This window comes from Hyla sarda, chromosome 6, assembly GCF_029499605.1.
Source record: "Hyla sarda isolate aHylSar1 chromosome 6, aHylSar1.hap1, whole genome shotgun sequence".
Taxonomy (NCBI): Eukaryota; Metazoa; Chordata; class Amphibia; order Anura; family Hylidae; genus Hyla; species Hyla sarda.
Window position 1 is genome coordinate 32,905,040 of NC_079194.1, and position 20,818 is coordinate 32,925,857.

The window sequence follows — 20,818 nt, forward strand, 5'->3', positions numbered from 1 at the left end:
GTACCCCTTTAAGCCAGTGTTTCCCAACCAGGTTGCCTCCAGCTGTTGAAAAACTACAACTCCTAACATGCCTGGACAACTCCTAGCTGTCCGGGCATGCTGGGAGTTATAGTTTTCCACCGGAGTACCTCTTTAAGCCAGTGTTTGCCAACCAGGGTGCCTCCAGCTGTTGCAAAACTACAACTCCTAGCATGCCCGGACAGCCAAAGGCTGTTCGGGCAATGCTGGGAGTTGTAGTTTTGCAACAGCTGGAGGCACACTGGTGGGAAAAACTGATTTAAGCCACGTGTTTTGCAGAACATAACGATACACTGTTTGCATTAACCCCACCAGTTTGCGGGATTGTTCCATTAAAATGGTGACTATGCTCTTATGACATGAACAGCTGATTGTGGGAAGCTTCTTTAGTGCAAGGTTGAATAAATACCGAAAATGATTATTTTGTACCAGCGCACACCAATGCTTCTGCAATAAGTCTATGTAACCAGGAGCATCCGCGGTGCATATCCACGGATATGATGTACGAACGACAAGAAGTTTATGATTTGTTGCAGAAATGACAATGGGATTCCTCCTGGGAGATTGAAATGATGCATCTAGGACACTTTGTGACACAGTAGTTAGAACAGGTAATCTAACATTGTTTTCCCATTTGCCGGTTTTCCGAATGCAATGCCTGGAGCTGAGCATATTCACAGACGGGAAATATAGTCAAGAGGACTACTTGGACTTTGGTCTCCGTTAGGCTCAGTCTCCTCTTTTTCCCATGGCACTTGATTTCCTAAACTCTTATATGGAAGCTCGTCGGAGGATGTCCGGACATCGTACACCGCGCCCTGCTCCGCTCTGCAGAAAAGCGAGGTGGGTCGTCCAGTTGTTCCAGGTGCGCTCGCCTCCTCGGTGAGAACGATGGTGGGGAATTCGGACCTGCGTCTGTCTAGGTCTTTACAGGAGGCTTCGCCTTTGCTTTTCTGGTGGGCCAGGGTGGAGTGGTGTTTTCGGTAAAGGATACTGTCATCCAGGCCACTATTCCAGTTCTGTCTGGAATCCATGCAGAGTGAAGTCAGGTTGTCCTCACTGGGAGTATTGTTTTTCTTCTGAGGATGAGAAAAATAAATTTAAAAAAAACACAGATTTTAGTAAATGCGGTCACTGACACAATCTCAGTCCCTAAACATGGAGAAAAATGCCAAAACTTACAGATCACAAAGATATTTAAAGGGGGTGGGGGGGGGGGGGGGTTGGATTTTAATGTCATTCATGAAGTGGCTCGGCATAGTCAATGTCACATAAAGTGCAGGAATGCAAAGGGCTGAGAGACCTGATGATAAAGCCTTAAAGTGTACCTACCATTTACAAGAACCTTTTATATAATGTAGATTATAACATTATATGTATATTTATACTATACATTGATTAAAAAGGTGTATATTTTTAGGTGAAAAAATTGCTGATTTGTCCATACAACTATTCTCGGTGTGTCTCTGTGTGGAGATAAAATAGAGGAAGTGTGGAGGGACAAGCGGGGCTCTGTGCAGGCTTCTGGCTTGTCAATCATCCTGCTGTGTGAGCCGGGAGCATATTATAGATCCTCAATGTACAGAGCCCTGCTTGTCCTCAATGTACAGAACCCTGCTTGTCCTCAGTGTACAAAGCCCTGCTTGTCCTCAATGTACAGAACCCTGCTTGTCCTCAGTGTACAGAGCCCTGCTTGTCCTCAGTGTACAGAGCCCTGCTTGTCCTCAGTGTACAGAGCCCTGCTTGTCCTCAGTATACAGAGCCCTGCTTGTCCTCAGTATACAGAGCCCTGCTTGTCCTCAGTATACAGAGCCCTGCTTGTCCTCAGTGTACAGAGCCCTGCTTGTCCTCAGTGTACAGAGCCCTGCTTGTCCTCAGTGTACAGAGCCCTGCTTGTCCTCAGTGTACAGAGCCCTGCTTGTCCTCAGTGTACAGAGCCCTGCTTGTCCTCAGTGTACAGAGCCCTGCTTGTCCTCAGTGTACAGAGCCCTGCTTGTCCTCAGTGTACAGAGCCCTGCTTGTCCTCAGTGTACAGAGCCCTGCTTGTCCTCAGTGTACAGAGCCCTGCTTGTCCTCAGTGTACAGAGCCCTGCTTGTCCTCAGTGTACAGAGCCCTGCTTGTCCTCAGTGTAAAGAGCCCTGCTTGTCCTCAGTGTACAGAGCCCTGCTTGTCCTCAGTGTACAGAGCCCTGCTTGTCATCAGTGTACAGAGCCCTGCTTGTCCTCAGTGTACAGAGCCCTGCTTGGCCTCAGTGTACAGAGCCCTGCTTGGCCTCAGTGTACAGAGCCCTGCTTGTCCTCAGTGTACAGAGCCTCTGGCTGTCTGGGCATGCTGGCAGTTGTAATTTTTTTGCAACAGCTGGAGGCTCATTGGTTGGAAAACATTGCTTTAGAAACCTGGAATTAATTCATATTATTAAATCTTAATAATGGCGTGCAATACGGCCGATGTATCAGTTTCTAATAAAGGTGATTTCATAAAACTATCGCAGCATCTTTGACACTAATATAGGATGATAAAATATAGCTTGGAAAATCTAATTGTACATTATTCAGAAAGTATATCAATCAATATCAACCTGCGACATGCGACAATATCAACCTGAGAAAAACGATGGATTTTTCAATATACTGTACTTTATACCTTATCAATTGGTGGTATATAGAAGAAGAGCATGCTGGGAATGGGGAGTCACGAGAATGGACATCTCCATTGGCCTACCTTTGGTATAGATTTTTCCTTCCACACTCATTGATTCTGATTTGGCTTGCTGATATCCAACAAAATTGAATGCAGGAAAAAGACATCAATACAACAATTGAATTGAGTCAGATTGGACGTAAAGCGTCAATTGGCTGGTTATATAATGGTTAAGTGTTCTACATAGACTGAGCTATAATAACATACATGCAGAATACTTAGACCTGATGTTACAAGGGGCTATCCAGTGTAAAAAAGCCATTTGATTTGAATGGGCAATGTGTAAATGCTTTATTTCACCCCTAGGTGGTGCTACAGGAAAACTAAATACTTACTGCCAGATTTATCCACAGATAACGGCTGATCGCTGAAGGTGCCAATTTTGTGATCAACCTACTGGCAAGTAAAATTTCGAACAAGTAGCTATTGTCCAAACTCGAGGACCCCCTGAACACAAAAGTGTACTTGCAAGCCTATATGTATAAGGCCGGGTTTACATGGCCATAAAATGAGTGGAATGTCCATCCTGGAAAATTCAGATGGACACTTTGCATATATGAAAGTTTCGGCAAGCGTTAGGGCCGCTCGGGAATGCACCGTCTCATAGATGGCAATGCATTTCCGAGCGGAATCCGCAGTAAGAATTGACACGGCTATTAGTAACATAGTTCATAAGGTTGTCAAAAGACCAGAGTCCACCAACCTATATCCCTAATGAGTCCCTACTGAGTTGATCCAGAGGAAGGCAAAAACCCTCATACTAGAGGTAAAAATTCCTTCCCGACTCCAAATATGGCATCAGAATAAATCCCTGGATCAACATTCCGTCCATATAAATCTAGTATACATAACCAGCGATGTTATTACTCTCCAAAAATGCATCCAGACCCCTTTTGAACTCTTTTACAGAGTTCTCCATGACCACCTCCTCTGGCAGAGAATTCCACTTTCTCACTGCTCTTACAGTAAAGAACCCCCATCTGTGCTGGTGTAGAAACCTTCTTTCCTCTAAACGTAGAGGATGCCCCCTTGTTATTGATACAGTCCTGGGTATAAATAGATCATGGGAGAGATCTCTGTACGGTCCCCTGATATATTTATACATAGTTATTAGGTCGCCCCTAAGCCTTCTTTTTTTCTAAACTAAATAACCCCAATTCTGATAATCTTTCTGGGTACTGTAGTCCTCCCATTCCCCATATTACTCTGGTTGCCTGTCTTTGAACCCTCTCCAGCTCCACTATATCTTTCTTGTATACTGGTGCCCAGTACTGTACACAGTATTCTATGTGTGGTCTGACCAGTACTGTACACAGTATTCTATGTGTGGTCTGACCAGTACTGTACACAGTATTCTATGTGTGGTCTGACCAGTACTGTACACAGTATTCTATGTGTGGTCTGACCAGTACTGTACACAGTATTCTATGTGTGGTCTGACCAGTACTGTACACAGTATTCTATGTGTGGTCTGACCAGTACTGTACACAGTATTCTATGTGTGGTCTGACCAGTACTGTACACAGTATTCTATGTGTGGTCTGACCAGTACTGTACACAGTATTCTATGTGTGGTCTGACCAGTACTGTACACAGTATTCTATGTGTGGTCTGACCAGTACTGTACACAGTATTCTATGTGTGGTCTGACCAGTACTGTACACAGTATTCTATGTGTGGTCTGACCAGTACTGTACACAGTATTCTATGTGTGGTCTGACCAGTACTGTACACAGTATTCTATGTGTGGTCTGACCAGTACTGTACACAGTATTCTATGTGTGGTCTGACCAGTACTGTACACAGTATTCTATGTGTGGTCTGACCAGTACTGTACACAGTATTCTATGTGTGGTCTGACTAGTGATTTGTACAGCGGTAGAATTATTTCCTTGTCGTGGGCATCTATGCCCCTATTGATGCATCCCAGGATTTTATTTGCCTTGGCAGCAGCTGCCCGACACTGGTCACTACAGCTAAGTTTACTGTTAACTAAGACTCCTAAATCCTTTGCCACGTCAGTCGTCCCAAGTGTTCTCACATTTAATACATAATCCCAGGCCGGATTTTTCCTCCCCATGTGCACTACCTTACATTTATCAGTGTTGAACCTCATCTTTCACTTCTCATCCCAAAACTCCAACCTATCCAGATCCATTTGTAACAGTGCACTGTCCTCTATAGTGTTTACTGCTTTACAGAGTTTAGTATTATCTGCACAGATTGCTACTTTACTATTCAACCCCTCTTCAAGGTCATTAAAGGGGTATTCCAGGCCAAAACTTTTTTTTATATATCAACTGGCTCCGGAAAGTTAAACAGATTTGTAAATCTCTTCTATTAAAAAATCTTAATCCTTCCAATAGTTATTAGCTTCTGAAGTTGAGTTGTTGTTTTCTGTCTAACTGCTCTCTGATGACTCACGTCCCGACGTGACATCATCATTGATCAGTTAGACAGAAAACTTCAGAAGCTAATAACTATTGGAAGGATTAAGATTTTTTAATAGAAGTAATTTACAAATCTGTTTAACTTTGAGGAGCCAGTTGATACATATAAAAAAAGGCTTTGCCTGGAATACCCCTTTAACAAATATATTAAATAGAAAAGGACCCAAGACTGACCCCTGTGGTCCCCACTAGTAACAGTCACCCAATCAGAATAAGCACCACTTGCACACATTTTTCCACAGACCAATCCTTCTCATTTTATGCACCAATCTTTTATGTGGCACCGTATCAAATGCTTTGGAAAAATCCAGATATACGACATCCAGCGGTTCCCCCATGTCCAGTCTGGAGCTCACCTCCTCATAAAAGCTGATCAGGTTAGTTTGACAGGACTGATCCCTCATAAAGCCGATATGGAGTCATAGATTTATTTTTATCAAGATATTCCAAAATAGCATCGCTTAGAAAACCCTCAAACAATTTACATACAACAGAGGTTAAACTAACAGGTGTATAATTCCCGGGGTCACCTTTTGACCCCTTTTTAAATATTGGCACCACATATGCCTGCGCGAGTCCAGGGGAACAGTCCCTGTTACTATGGAGTTCTTGAATATTAAAAATAGTGGTCTGTCTATTACATTACTTAATTCCTTTAGAACACAGGGGTGAATGCCATCTGGGCCTGGTGATTTGTCTATTTTGATTTTTTGTAGGTGGCACTGTACTTCTTCCTTGGTTAGACAGGTGACCTGTACTTCTTCCTGGGTTAGACAGGTGACCTGTACTGGGGAGTTTACCTTATCTCGCTGTATTTCACCTGGCATTTCATTTTCTTCGGTGAACACAGTGGAGAAGAATTTGTTTAATATATTTGCTTTTTCCTGAACTCCGTCAATTAATTTCTTCCTCATCATTTTTTTTTAAAGGGCCTACACTTTCATTTTTGACTGCTATTTATATAGTTAAAAAACATTTTGGGGTTGGTTTTACTCTAGTTGGCAATGAGTCTTTCTGTCTCTATTTTTTGCGGCTTTTATCTGTTGTTTTTTTTTTTTTTTTTTTTACATAATTTACATTTTTCTCTATAGCTTTTTAATGTTTCTCCACTGATGTCCTGTTTTAGTAGTTTAAATGCTTTATTTTTGTCATTTATTGCCCCCTTAACATTTTTATTCATCCATATTGGTTTTCTTTTATTCCTGACCCTTTTATTCCCATAAGGTATATACCTCTTACAGTGAGAATTTAAAATATTCTCTCACATTTAGTGTCAGTATTCTTGTTTTTGAGGACATTATCCCATTTTATATTGTTAAGGGCTTCTCTGAGTTGATCAAACTTTGCCTTCCTAAAGTTCATTGTTTTTGTGGCCCCTCGCGAGGTTCCATTATTGCAGAGCAAGTTATAATGTATTATATTATGATCACTATTTACTAGGTGTCCTTCTACTTGCACATTAGTTACTCTGTCAGGTCTGTTGGCTAATATTAAGTCTAGTAGGGCGCCCCCTCTGGTCAGGCCCTGCACCATTTGGGACAGATAATTGTCTTTAGCTGTAGTCAGAAACCTGTTTCCTTTATGAGATTCACAGGTCTCAGTCTCCCAGTTTATATCAGGATAGATAAAGTCCCCCATTATTATCACCTCATTCTGATTTGCTGCCTTGTTTATTTGCCTCAGTATTTGATCTTCTGCCTTTTCCATTATGCGGATGCCGGTGAAGTGAAAAAAAAACAACCTGTGACCCGTAGCCAAATGTGACCTGAGCTCAGCGCTCTCAGCCCTTCTCAGCGCTGATCACTGTTGGGGGTGGGGATTAGGATTAGGGGTCAGGGTTAGGATTAGGGAGTGAGAGGGAGCCGGCTGTAAAGCAGTAAGTGTGTCCCTGTGCGAAGGGTCACATTCCGCTACAGGGACACAGTTTTCTTCATTACACTAGAATAGAGTTTATGCCGCCGAAATTCTGCCATGTGCATAGTGCAGTCAATGGGACTGATATTAATGGGATTTAGCAGAATTTCCAAGCAGAATATTACTTGAAAATTGTGTCATGTTACTATATCCTAAATCTACTTTTAGCTTTGGCTGCTTTTTAGCTATGCGTCAGGGCACTACTATGATCTATAACCTGTGCAGAGTAAAGTTGGAGCAGTTGCCTACAGTAACCAATCAGGTTGCTTCTTTTTCCTTTTAGAGACTTTTATAAAATAAAGAATCTGTCTGATTAGTTGCTGTGGGCGAGTGGTTCACTTTTCCTCTGCACAGGTTTATGTATATATATTTCCCACTATGACTCTTGTGTATCTCCATTTCAGAATAGAAGTGTAGGAAGCCTGTAATCCATGACCACCTCCTGTCTTATTAGACTCTCTTTTCTATTGCACTGTCCCTTCCCCATGCTTTATACTGCAGCCCTGCAGCATTGGCTTCTTCGTATTAGAACATGAAACAAGAAAGACAAAAAAGACCGAAAACGGCGCCTTGCGTGATACCCTTTAGATATGAGTAAATAAATAATGTGGGGGATACCCACAGGTCATATAGGTGGGTGCTCACCAGATAGTATTTGAATAAGGGCATATCACCCCGTAATGGGGTACTCACTGAAATCCACAGAGCTGCTGTGCCGGAAGGTCGCAGGAAGCAAGAGCTTGTCCAGAAGAAAGTGTCCAAATGCAGAGAAAAACCTTTGAAGTCCTGGCGCTGCTCGTGTGGTCATCAGAATCGGAGAAAGAAGGCTAATAGTAAACCTCAGATGGATATTAAAAAAACTTTATTTCTTCAAAGTAAAAATAATAAAAGTGTGGATCACGCGTTTCAAGGGGGGCTCCCCTCTTCCTCAGATCAGAAGAAATAGAGTTTTTTATATCCATCTGAGGTTTACTATTAGCCTTCTTTCTCCGGTTCTGATGACCACACGAGCAGCGCCAGGACTTCAAAGGTTTTTCCCTGCATTTGGACACTCGTATTAGGACATGCCACTCACAAATCAGTCTGTGCACGCAGAGAAAATTTGCTAAAAAGCTTCTGTATGCCCAAATCTGATTTTGGACATAGTAAGATTTTCTCTGAAGTACATGGCAAAATAATCCGCTGCCGTAGGCATGTACCCGCTGGGTACGGACTGCGGGGGTCGTGACGTCAGGGCCACACCCCCTTGTGATTTCACGCCCACGCCCCCTCAATGCAAGTCTATGGGAGGGGGCGTGGCGACCGCCACGCCCCCTCCCATAGACTTGCATTGAGGGGGTGTGGGTGTGACATCGCAACCCCCGCAGCCCGCACCCAGCGTTCCGAATTCTGTTCCGAACGCAGGTGCAGCAGAGTACCCTTTTAAAGTCTAAGAACTCTACATTTAGAATACAAAATGGAAGAAAACTAAAAATAGAGTAGAAAAATACTACAAACATACCGTAACTTTATAGTCTAAATCCTCTACAGAACGAAAGAAGTCCAGACTCTTAGCAGCTTTGAGGCGGCCTCCCCCGGGATCGGAGCTGTGGGTACTCAGCGAGTCTAAGATTTCTCCAAGAAGGTCCATCTCTCCTCCAGGGCGGGAGGTCAGACTCACATCATCGTAGGACGCGTCGCTGTCATACAAGTATGCAGACCGCTCTTCACTGTCCTCGGATGACAACCTGCGCAGAGAATGCGCGGATGGTGACTGACGTGATAACAATTATACATGACTCATAAATGACTGGTAATTCTTTACAATAAATGTACAGTATGGAAGATGGGAAAACAAAATATTTCATCAGCATTAGAGAATTCCCATCCTATACAGTGACAGTATCACTAACATATGCCGTTACCTTTATGATTGTTGGGGGTCCGACCTCTGGCACCTCCCACAAATATGTAGCACTGCTGCCCCTATTATTATTTTTATTTCCCATGCACTGCCACCCCAACCTAGGCAATACAAGTAACTGCAGCCCATCCTTGCATGACAAGATAACTTTATTCTGTAGTTCAGTACCAACAAAATGATACCACATTTTTACAGTTTTTGTTTTACTTTACTACTTTAAAGGGTACCTTTCATCACAAAAAACTTTTGATATATTATAGATTAATGTATGCAGAATAACTTTCCAATTGCACGTTATTACTTCATTTTCCACTTTGAGAAAATGACCACTAGAGGTCTCCCTACCAGTCCTGGCCACAAGCCCTTTTTATAGATTTTGGACTGCAGCCGGGACATAGACAAGCTCAGCACTGCTCCCTGCCTGTCAATCAGACAGGCAGGAGCCAGCACTGTGCTCATAGCACTGCAGGGCATACTCCTGACTCTGCCTTACTGCATGTTCTCATTCATTTTACTATCTGAGCTCTGATCTTTCTTCTCTCTGCACATGCAGTTGTAAACAGAGAGGAGAAGATTCAGAGCTGCCAGCTGAGCTTGTCTGTGTCCCGGCTGCAGTCTGAGATTTAGGACTCCAGCATGAGTCTGAAATCTATAAAAAAAAAAGGCTTGCGGCCAGGACTGGTAGGGAGACCTCTAGTGGTCATTTTTTCAAAGTGGACAATTAAATAGAAAGAAGATAATTTTTTAATAACATGCAATTGGAAAGTTATTCTGCATAGATTAATCTATAATACATGAAAAAAAAATTTTGGGAAGAAAGGTACCATTTAAATAAATTAGGTTGTTACTGCCCTAGCCTGACCTGAGGGGAGCTGAAGTTTTTTTAAATTTTTTTTATTGGTACCATTTTAGGGCTGATGGGACATTATGATCACTCTTTGAACGGATATTCCGGTAAAAAAAAAAAATGTTTTCATTTCAATTGGCTTCAGAAAGTTAAACAGAATTGTAAATTGGATACCAAAAGGAAGAGAAAGCTCAACAACAAAAACAGTATGAGGTTAACTGGGTGTAGAGAAAAAGGTATAGAGAATGACAGAGTCCCAGTCCTCGAATACTTCAACCAAAAACGGATGTACAATGGATATTAGGTAAGAATAGTATTTAATAACACATATAAAATAGGTCACATATAGGCATTCAAATGCCAAATATTACAATCAGTAAAGGATGTATCATGTGAAGTGAAAATAAAATGACCCAAACATAAATAAATCCTAATAATATGAAGAATAAATACTGCAATGCAAGGAGATGCTGGAGAATAGTAGGTTAGTTTAAATAGCCGATCCTTAGTAACAGTAAAGTCTGGAGCGGTCTATCACAGAGGTGAAAAGATCACATACATGCCAATGTTAAATCGCTCATCACCGTGCCACTCTGTGTTAATGGCACATGATAGCGCTCCCAGCTGGGAAGTCCAGGTCGTCATTTGCGCTGTAGGTGAAGTGGCATCCTGCACTGAATGTAGCCGGCCCCGATCCAGCCTCAGTGCGGACCACGGCCGGTCTCTCTAGTATACCGCTCGGCACAGAGCGTGTACAGTAATAGTGGAATTAGAGTTGCCCCTGACGTCACGGGTGCGCGGCACAGTCCGCAACTGAATCAATCAAAGCGCTGGTGGAAGCGTTAAAGGGGTACTACACCGCTCAGCGTTTGGACCAAATAATTCCGATCGTTGGGGACGGGAGCTTGTGACGTCATAGCCCCGCCCCCTCATGATGTCACGCCCCGCCCCTTCAATGCAAGTCTATGGGAGGGGACGTGACGGCTGTCACGCCCCTCCCATAGACTTGCATTGAGGGGGCGGGGTGTGACATCATGGGGGGAGGGGGGGCTATGACGTCATGAGCTCCCGGCGTCGCCTCCAGCGTTCGGAACAGTTTGTTCCAAACCTGAGCAGCTTCATCAGAGTAATTGCAAGATGCAGTGTGAATTCGCACCAATAAATCCTTGCTCCTGGTTAGCAGTAACTAACTCTGTCATTTTCTATAGATTTGTAAATTACTTCTATAAAAAAAAATCTTACTCCTTCCAGTACTTATCAGCTGCTGAAATGGAGTCATTCTTTTCTGTCTGACAACAGTGCTCTCTGCTGACACCTCTGTCTGTCTCAGGAACTGTCCAGAGAAGGAGAAAATCCCCATAGCAAACCTCTCCTGCTCTGGAGAGTTCCTGAGACAGACAGAGGTGTCAGCAGAGAGCACTGTTGTCAGACAGAAAAGAACAAATCAATTTCAGCAGCTGATAAGTACTGGAAGGATTAAGATTTTTTTTGTGAGCACCGGACATCTCCTTTAAGGTTGTTCTTTTCTGTCTAAATCCTCTCTGATGACACATGTCTCGGGAACCGCCCAGTTTAGAAGATTTTTGCTATGGGGATTTGCTTCTAAACTGGGCAGTTCCTGAAACACGTGTTATTAGAGAGGACTTAGACAGAAAAGAACAACCTTAACTTCAGAAGCTCATAAGTACTGAAAGGATTAAGATTTTTTAATAGAAGTAATTTACAAATCTGTTTAACTTTCTGGAGCCAGTTGATATGAAAAATAAATGGTTTTCACTGGAATACCCCTTTAATCCATGTTTATTGGGAGACACAATTTTGGCACTAGATAATTTTTTTTTGTTTATGGCATTTGCTGTACAGGATATATAATGTTATATTTTTTATAGTTTTTTTTGTAGTTTAGACTTTTTATTTGGAAAATTAGATGGATGTTTTTAATTTTTAATATAGGGGATTTTTTTTTTTTTTTTTTTTACAGGACCTAAACATGGAATCACTTCATCTCTTGTACTATATACTGCAATAATAATATTTGTTCAATAATAATAATAATAATAATAATAATAATAATATGTGCTGCCAATTTCCTTTTACACCCGGTAATAGAAGTACAGTCATAAAAGGCCTTCCCATAATGATTACCCAATGATGTCATGTGAGCGAGGGTGCAATTTGATGACTGCTGGGTTACCAAACCCACCCACCCCCGCACCCCCCAGAAAGCCCGTACCCCTCCCCCCATACACACACACACACACCCTTCCTCCCTGCCTAAATACCTTGGTCACTATTGACTGCACCTGGAGTTTTCTCAGATCCTGGTTGCTTCCGGTAGATGTAAATTGTAATATACAACAGCCAGCCACCTCATATATAGCAGGCTTAAAGGAGAACTCCAGCCTAAATTAAAGGGGTACTCCGCCACTAGACATCTTTTCCCCTATCCACCTGCTGCACCCGGTGTTCGTTTAGAGCGTCGGGTGCCGCGCCGGAGGTTCGTGACGTCAATGCCCCCTCAATGCAAGTCTATGGGAGGGGGAGTGACGGCCCATAGACTTGCACGAGCGGGGCGTTACCATGGCGTCACGAGCCTCCGCCCTGCATTGCCAGTCATCCGGCACTGAGCGAAGTTTGCTCCGTGCACCGGATGTCTGGGGTGCCGCAGCAGAGATCGCAGGGGTCCCCAGCGGCAGGACCCCTGAGATCAGACACATTATCCCCTATCCTTTGGATAGGGGATGAGATGTCTAGCGGCAGAGTACCCCCTTTAACTTATCCCCTATTCACAGGATAGGGGATAAGTAGCTGATAGCGGGGGGGGGGGGGGGAACAGAACTGGACCTGCCTCTCAGTGAGTACAGCACTTGAGTATCATCTGCGCTCCCATAGAAATGAATGGGGCGCGTGCTGTCTACCGTTAGATGGCACCCTCTCCTCACTGAGAGAGCCAGGGTCCCATTTCAGAAATCGCAGGGGGTCCCAGCGGTCGAACCTCCTGCAATCAGCTATTTATTAAGGCTGAAGTTCTCCCTTTAAAGCAATGGCATACCCTTATGCAATCACTTTATGGAATGGGAATACCCCTGTATCGGCAGAACAAAAACAAGTGTAAAACACATTATTACTACAATAAAAAGGCTTCCCTGATTTATCAAAAGAGTAACTGCAATAAAAAAAATCTTTAGCATCTTCACCAAAAAGCAAGCCAGATTACTTTTTTTTTTTTATATATATCAACTGGCTGCAGAAAGTTAAACAAATTAGTAAATTACTTCTATTAAAAAATCTTAATCCTTTCAATAATTATCAGCTGCTGAAGTTGAGTTGTTGTTTTCTGTCTGGCAACAGTGCTCTCTGTTGACATCTCTGCTTGTCTCGGGAACTGCACAGAGTAGAAGAGGTTTACTATGGGGATTTGCTTCTACTCTGGACAGTTCCCGAGACAGGTGTCATCAGAGAGCACTTAGACAGAAAAGAACAACTCAACTTCATCAGCTCATAAGTACTGAAAGGATTACGATTTTTTAAAAGAAATAATTTACAAATCTGTTTAACTTTCTGGTGCCAGTTGATATAAATATATAAAAAAAAAGTTTTTTCCTGGAATACCCCTGTAAAGCTTTTAGAGCAGTGTTTTCCAAACAGTGTGCCTCCAGCTGTTGCAAAACTACAACTCCCAGCATACCCGGACAGGAGTGGTAGTTTTGCAACAGCTGGAGGCACTCTGTTTGGAAAACACTGTTTTAAAAAAATACGTTCTTCTATGTCCGAGGTAACCTGCTCCTCCTGGGGTTACACAGTGTTACTCACTTGCTGGCGCTGTCACCGGTGTCGGAATCTTCCATCCCAGAGTTATGGTTTGCCACACTGAGAAGATGATTCCTTCGTGTCTAGAAGTAAAAAATAAAAAAAAAAATAAAAAAAAAAGGTGAGAGGGTTGCTGACAAAGACCACAATCTAGTCAGATGACCATTATTTAAGCGGACAGAAAATGCTTGTATAGGGCTTAATCGCAGGAGAGACGGCTGGAGTAGATGTGCGAGAAAACATACGATCTCACATGTCTTATAGCTTCTGACCACAAGAGGGCAGTAAATCATCTACTATTGCAAAGCTTGGCTCCGGTTTTGAGTCCACTGCTGGCAAACAACCGCATCGTCAACATGGCGTGATTATAATACGCTATCGCATTCTCTCTAAATCCAGGATTAACTGTGTGAGCGCAGCGATAATATCCACAGAACCATTCATTAAGTGAAAAGCGGCATATTCCACCGTAATCATGGGTGGGTGGATCGGGAGACTTATATAAATTAATTGCAGAACAGATTTACAATAGATTGTAAAACCCTTAAAGGGGTAATCCAGGAAAAAACTTATATATATATATATATCAACTGGTTCCAGAAAGTTAAACAGATTTGTAAATTACTTCTATTAAAAAATCTTAATCCTTTCAGTACTTATGAGCTTCTGAAGTTAAAGTTGTTCTTTTCTGTCTAAGTGCTCTCTGATGACACGTGTTTCTGGAACAGTCCAGTTTAGAAGAGGTTTGCTATGGGGATTTGCTTCTAAACTGGGCGGTTCCCGAGACACGTGTCATCAGAGAGCACTTAGATAGAAAAGAACAACCTTAACTTCAGAAGCTCATAAGTACTGAAAGGATTAAGATTTTTTAATAGAAGTAATTTACAAATCTGTTTAACTTTCTGGAGCCAGTTGATACATAAAAAAAAGTTTTTTTTCCTGGATAACCCCTTTAAATGGGCACTGTCAGATCCCAAAAACTTTTACATGTTGTTACTGATGAAAATTAAAGGAGTAGTCCAGTGGTGATTCAGTGGTGAGCAACTTATCCCCTATCCTAAGGATAGGGGATAAGTTGCAGATCGCGGGGGGTCCGACCGTTGGGGCCCCCCGAGATCTCCTGTATGGAGCCCCGACAGCCCGCGGGAAGGGGGCGTGTCGACCTCCGCACGAGGCGGCGGCCGACACGCCCCCTCAATACAACTCTATGGCAGAGCCGAAGCGCTGCCTTCGGCAATCTCCGGCTCTGCCATAGAGATGTATTGAGGGGGCGTGTCGGCCGCCGCTTCGTGCGGGGGTCGACACCAGCTATCTCGGCGGAGAGCCGGGGCCCCGTACAGAGAGATCGCAGGGGGCCCCAGCGGTCGGACCCCCCGCGATCTCAAACTTATCCCCTATCCTTAGGATAGGGGATAAGTTTTTCACCACTGGACTACCCCTTTAAAGACCCTTTGTAATATAGCAGTTTAACATTTCTTGAATATTTAATAAAGAAAAACGTCTCCTAAAAATTCAACCAATAGATGTTCCCATACCTACTGGGACACTAACCAGTCCTGCAGCAGCATCAGGCTTGTCCATGAGTCATGGACAAGAGAGGACTCATGGACAAGGCAGCATGAGCAGGTGCACCAATCACCTTCTATCACCACAAAGGAGGGACACGCCCCCTCCCACCACCACAAGGGAGGGACACGCCCCCTCCCACCACTACAAGCGAGGGACACGCCCCCTTCCCCTGAGAGGATTTTTAACACTGTGAGCTAATGAAAAGATGTATTTTTATAATAAATATAGGTGATAAAGGCATAAAAGTTAGATGTACATGGTCAGGAATAGGCACTGAGTAACATTTTTTATAATTTTTTTCTTTTTTGTGGGATCTGACAGGTACGCTCTAAAGGGGTATTCCAAGAAAAAACTTTTTTTTATATATCAACTGGCTCCAGAAAGTTAAACAGATTTTGTAAATTGCTTCTATTAAATTTTTTAATTCTTTCAGTACTTAGGAGCTTCTGAAGTTAAGGTTGTTCTTTTCTGTCTAAGTTCTCTCTGTGGACACGCGTCTCGGGAACCGCCCAGTTTAGAAGCAAATCCCCATAGCAAACCTCTTCTAAACTGGGCGTTTCCCGAGACAGGTGTCATCAGAGAGGACTTAGACAGAAAAGAACAACCTTAATTTCAGAAGCTCATAAGTACTGAAAGGATTAAGATTTTTTAATAGAAGTAATTTACAAATCTGTTTAACTTTCTGGAACCAGTTGATATATATAAAAAAGTTTTTTCCTGGATAACCCCTTTAACCCATTTTGACAACTAAACACTCCCTATATCTATATATATCGTTGATCGCTGTTTAGCTCTCCCATAGAGATATATGGAAGGGGGGGGGGGGGTATGCGGGGGTCTCCCTGAGAGAGCCAGGGCCCTATACAGGAGATTGGGGGGTCTCAGTGGTCAGACCACCCCATGATCTGAATCCCTATTCCCTATCCTGAGGATAGTGGACACATTTTATACAGGATACTTCTCCTTTAAGACATAAATGGATTCCTTTACTTTGCATCTGGACCCATTGCGTGCAGTGCGGTGCAGTGTAGCAGTGAAGGGGTTACTTTCTATAATGCATGTTCCCCCTGTAGCTGTTGCAGAACTGATACTCAGATTTTTCTTCTTTTTTTACGGAATCTAATTGGGGATTTTTTTTTTTGGAGCAGAATGTTGACATTTTCCCAAGCGCTGGCAGGCTAATGAGGAAGTCACCATTACTAATAAGGGAAGCGCGGAGGAGAGGAGGCTAGATTATGGGGAATAGTGTCAGGATGACAGCAAACAACTTCAAACCGGCGCTGCGCAAGTCCTGGTGGGGATGGCGATTGTGCAAAGAGATAAGTTATAGATGGGGATTCTGACAGCTGGCGCTCCACCTCAGCAGCTCACCAAGGCTTAATGAACATCTAGTTTATCTTTCTGGGATGCACATCTGAAATACGTGTCCAGCAATGGCATAAAATACAAGGGAAGCCTTACATCTGTTCTCCATCAATAAGAACGAGGGTGCTAAACAAATCCCAATTAAAACATTTTGGCATTTTTAGTGACCGCTGTGTACGATTAAGGTCTCAGCAAGGATAAAACTCCGAATATACGTGTAGTCTGCTAGGAAATTCAGCAGCAGATCCATAGCAACGTCCACAGTATAAAGTGAGCACGGAATCATGCAGATTTTCCGCTGCGGTTTAGGCAAATTAAATTAAATTAAATACCGTATTTTTCGCCGTATAAGATGCACTTTTTCTTCCCCAAAACTGTGGGGGGGGGGGAAGTCGGTGCGTCTTATACGGCAAATACACACACCTATCACGGCGTTCCCTGCGGCCATCAACGGCCGGGACCCGCGGCTAATACAGGACATCAGCGATCGCGGTGATGCCCTGTATTAACCCTTCAGACGCGGCGATCAAAGCTGACCGCCGCGTCTGAAGCGAAAGTGACAATAACCCAGCTGCTCAGTCGGGCTGTTCGGGACCGCCGCGGTGAAATCGCGGCGTCCGGAACAGCTTACAGGACACAGGGAGGGACCTTACCTGCCTCCTGGGTGTCTGCTCCGTGCCAGGATCCCCTGCATGGCTGGCACTCTCCTTCGACGTCGTCGCGCACGCTGTCCCGTCATCCAATAGGAGCGGCGTGCATAGTGACGTGATGACGGCGACGGAGAGCGTGGATCCTGGGGAAGAAGACATCCGGAGCGTCGGTGACACCACGGGGACGCGGCGACAGCGATGGAGCGACATCCAGGGCAGCGGTGACGGGTCCGGAGCGGCGGGGACATGTAAGTATTACCTCCTATACCAGTGGTCTTCAACCTGCGGACCTCCAGATGTTGCAAAACTACAACTCCCAGCATGCCCGGACAGCCAACGGCTGTCCGGGCATGCTGGGAGTTGTAGTTTTGCAACATCTGGAGGTCCGCAGGTTGAAGATCACTGTTGGGTTCAGAATCTTTTTTTTCTAGATTTTGCACCTTTAAATTTGGGTGCGTCTTATATGCCGATGCGTCCTATAGGGCGAAAAATACGGAAAAAACTATTCATTGCTAATTTTGACTTCCACAATGAAGTTAAAGGGATACTTTAAAAAGAAAAAGCTGCCTAAAAATGTAACTAACTTCCCACGCTGCCTCTGATATCGCTTCTTTCTGTCTCCACCCCGCTCGCCTTCCTGATGTTGGCGGTCAATGCGCCACAGTGTCGCTCAGCCAATCGCTAGGCAGGAAACCATTGCCACCAGTGATTGGCTGAGCACTCACCCGCAGGAAGTAGAATGCGGCCGAGATTGCAAGCAGCGATACCAGAGGCAGTGTCTGAGCACAGGAGGTAAGTAAAGTAATTTTTTGTATAAGAAGGCAGCCTAGGCATGCATATATATATATATAATTATTTTTTAATATTTTTTTTTTATTTTTATTTTTTATTTTTTGCCGGACTACCCCTTTAAGGCAAAGAAGCAGAAAAAGATTGTAATTCTGCACCACAAGTCAATTTTCTCAAATTTTTCCTGAACTTTTCCTGCATTTTTTGCACAATTCTTGGTTTCCTATAGGTAGGCTATTCCACCGATTCTTATTTGGGAGGGTGGATCGAATGCTCCATTTCTCCATGAATGTTTTTAGAGCAGGGGTTCTCAACCAGGGGAATGGGTACCCCTAGGGGTACGCCAAGGGTTATGCGGGGGTACGGCAATTTGTTGACAAATACCGGCCATGCATTGGCCAGTATTAGTCAGCGCAGAGCGGGGATTGGACGTCGCAGTCACAGCGGCAGCTCACTATATTGTATTGTATTGAGCTGCCACCTTACGTGAGCTGCAGTGGCTGCCGGGCCTGACGTGTGACGTCCCTGAGGTTACGTGGAGGTGTTGGCACAGCACAGAAGGACGTCACCCGTCATTGTGGCCCTCCGACTCCCGCCGAAAGGGATAGACACAGGCCTGGTAAGCATGTTAAACTAAGTGTAACACCGCAGTATGGGAGGTTGTTAATGAATGTATCTCATATATATTGGATCAGAGGGGGGAATAATGGGGATTAAGATAGAGGGGGGGGGGGGGTAACGGAAAAAGGGGATTAAGATGGAGGGAGGGATAATGGCAAAAGGGGATAAGAGGGAAGGGGAAATAATGGCACAAGGGGATTAAAATGTAGGGGGGATTAATGGCAAAAGGGGATAAGTGGGAAGGGGGTATTAAGATGGAGGGGTGGGCATGGCACAAGGGGATTAAGATGGAGGGGGGATTAATGGCAAAAAGGGATTAAGATGGGGGGATAATGGCAAAAGGGGATCAGAGGGAGGGGGGAATAATGGCACAAGGGGATTAATGGGTCTATAGCAAGGGGGTTAGACCTATATATGGTGTACAGAATTAGGGATCTTTGAGTGTGATTGACTCTGGAGATGCATCTAAAATCCCCTCTGTTCTTATTTTTTGGTGAATGTACCCCTTTATGACACACACCCAGACTTTATTATTTTGGTGTAATTTTAACCATCTAGATTAAAAGTTATATTTTACGGCACCTTACTTAGTTTTTTCCACTTTATGCGATCCGTAGGGTTTATATATTGGTTTACGTATAACCCTATCTTAGTACGTGATCTGTTCACAAGGGGATTAAGTATCGCATTAGAAAGATAATCACACGCCATTATGAAATTAAGTACTTTTATGACTTATTTTGTCCGCAGGTACCCCTCACGCGCAAGTTCAGCGTGAGTTTACGCACGAGGGGTACCCGCAGACATACTTTCACCCTTTGACGGTACAGTCGCGAAAAGAGTTGAGAACCACTGTTTTAGAGGCCACCAACCATAACAGACTAACCAAGCACAGCACTTTCTTAGCTGCCAAAGTGATCTATCATACATAGCAACAGTCCTGATTTTGTCCGGATAAACTTTGCCATAATACCCTTCCAAATGTGGCCATTTTCTGGAACTCCTGGGTGTTTTAGGGACATTCCCAGACAATCTTGTGGTTGAGGAGAAAAATTGCTTTTAATATGTTGGTAGCCATGGCCTAGTGACTATGCAGGGGTGCTAGCATCTGTCAGTACTCACGTGTCCAGCAAATTTGGAAACATTGCTCCCAGAGCCCCATCCACAGCGCTGGACCTATGGGATCATCCGGTATAGTGTGGTCTCCAGCATGGTTGCACGGAATTGGAAAATTGCTGCATGCATTGTGGAGGACAACCAAGCTGTATTGCTGTACATATGTGAACCTGGTCTTGTGCAGTTTGCCCGGGCCCTGCTAAATGCCCCGAAATATGAACTCAGAGACTCTGAAGACTCAGGAGTCACCTAAAGCTTAGTTTGGTGCTTTACAGACTATTTCCTGAAGATCACACTTTTGGGGCTATCCAAGATGCCTGGCACCTTGTGGACTGTTATAAGGATGCTTTTTGGTTTGCCACGAAACGCCATATTATAAACTATCCAGGACTGTCGCAGCCTACTGAGGGATTATTCCTTACCCCTCTCCCTTGCGTGTCTTTGCATTTCAATAATGCTTCAGGCCTGTGATCTCCCCTCCCTATCCCGTTTTCCCAACCCCCTTCCCCTATGATTTATTATTAGATATACACTATTGTTTTTTATAACATTTTTAGATTGTAAGCAGGAGTGTTAGTGTAGCATGTAGTATGATGTATAGCGTAGGGAATCATTGCTGTATATTGGCCTGTCATGCTATGTATAATGAATGTATTATTAACTGTATATGTGATTAATGATTGATGAGATCTTATAGTAAAATGTGACAAACACTCCAGCACATGAAATTGTATCCATGCCATTCCTGTTACATAGAGGTTAGTCAATGGGTCAAAGTTTTCACAGTCACACATGCACACTTGCGGAACCGGCGGTGGCGTTTCGGCGACTGTCTAACACGTCTATTACATCCCAATCCTCACCTGCGAGAGTTTCCGCTTCTCAGCCTTGAGTCGTTTTGTGTTGTCTAAAGGGAAGGTATTGGAGTTCATGGACTCCGAACTATCCACAGAAAGTCCCTCCTCAATTTCCTGTAATAGAGTCACCGAACATGTACAGGTCATGCAGAACACATGCAGTTAGTCACGGGCAGCATACATTATATCTTCATCTTATTCCTTATTC

At 43.8% G+C, this 20,818-nt stretch overlaps 1 protein-coding gene across 4 annotated transcripts in view; it reads right to left on the minus strand.

Annotated features, from left to right (window-relative positions):
* Positions 1-247: 247 nt before the first annotated feature.
* DENND1B (DENN domain containing 1B) overlaps positions 248-20,818 on the minus strand; it is a 253,388-nt gene continuing 232,817 nt past the window's right edge. For 3 of the 4 annotated variants that reach the window (XM_056523457.1, XM_056523454.1, XM_056523455.1), the window contains 4 exons: positions 20,617-20,724; positions 13,647-13,726; positions 8,585-8,810; positions 248-1,097 (listed from right to left, as the gene is read on the minus strand). In XM_056523457.1, coding sequence (XP_056379432.1) covers positions 693-1,097; positions 8,585-8,810; positions 13,647-13,726; positions 20,617-20,724 — 819 coding nt within the window. In that variant the 3' untranslated portion in view covers positions 248-692. Of the gene's footprint in view, positions 1,098-2,740; positions 2,790-8,584; positions 8,811-13,646; positions 13,727-20,616; positions 20,725-20,818 lie in introns of all 4 variants that reach the window. The other variant, XM_056523456.1, reaches the window with a different exon arrangement.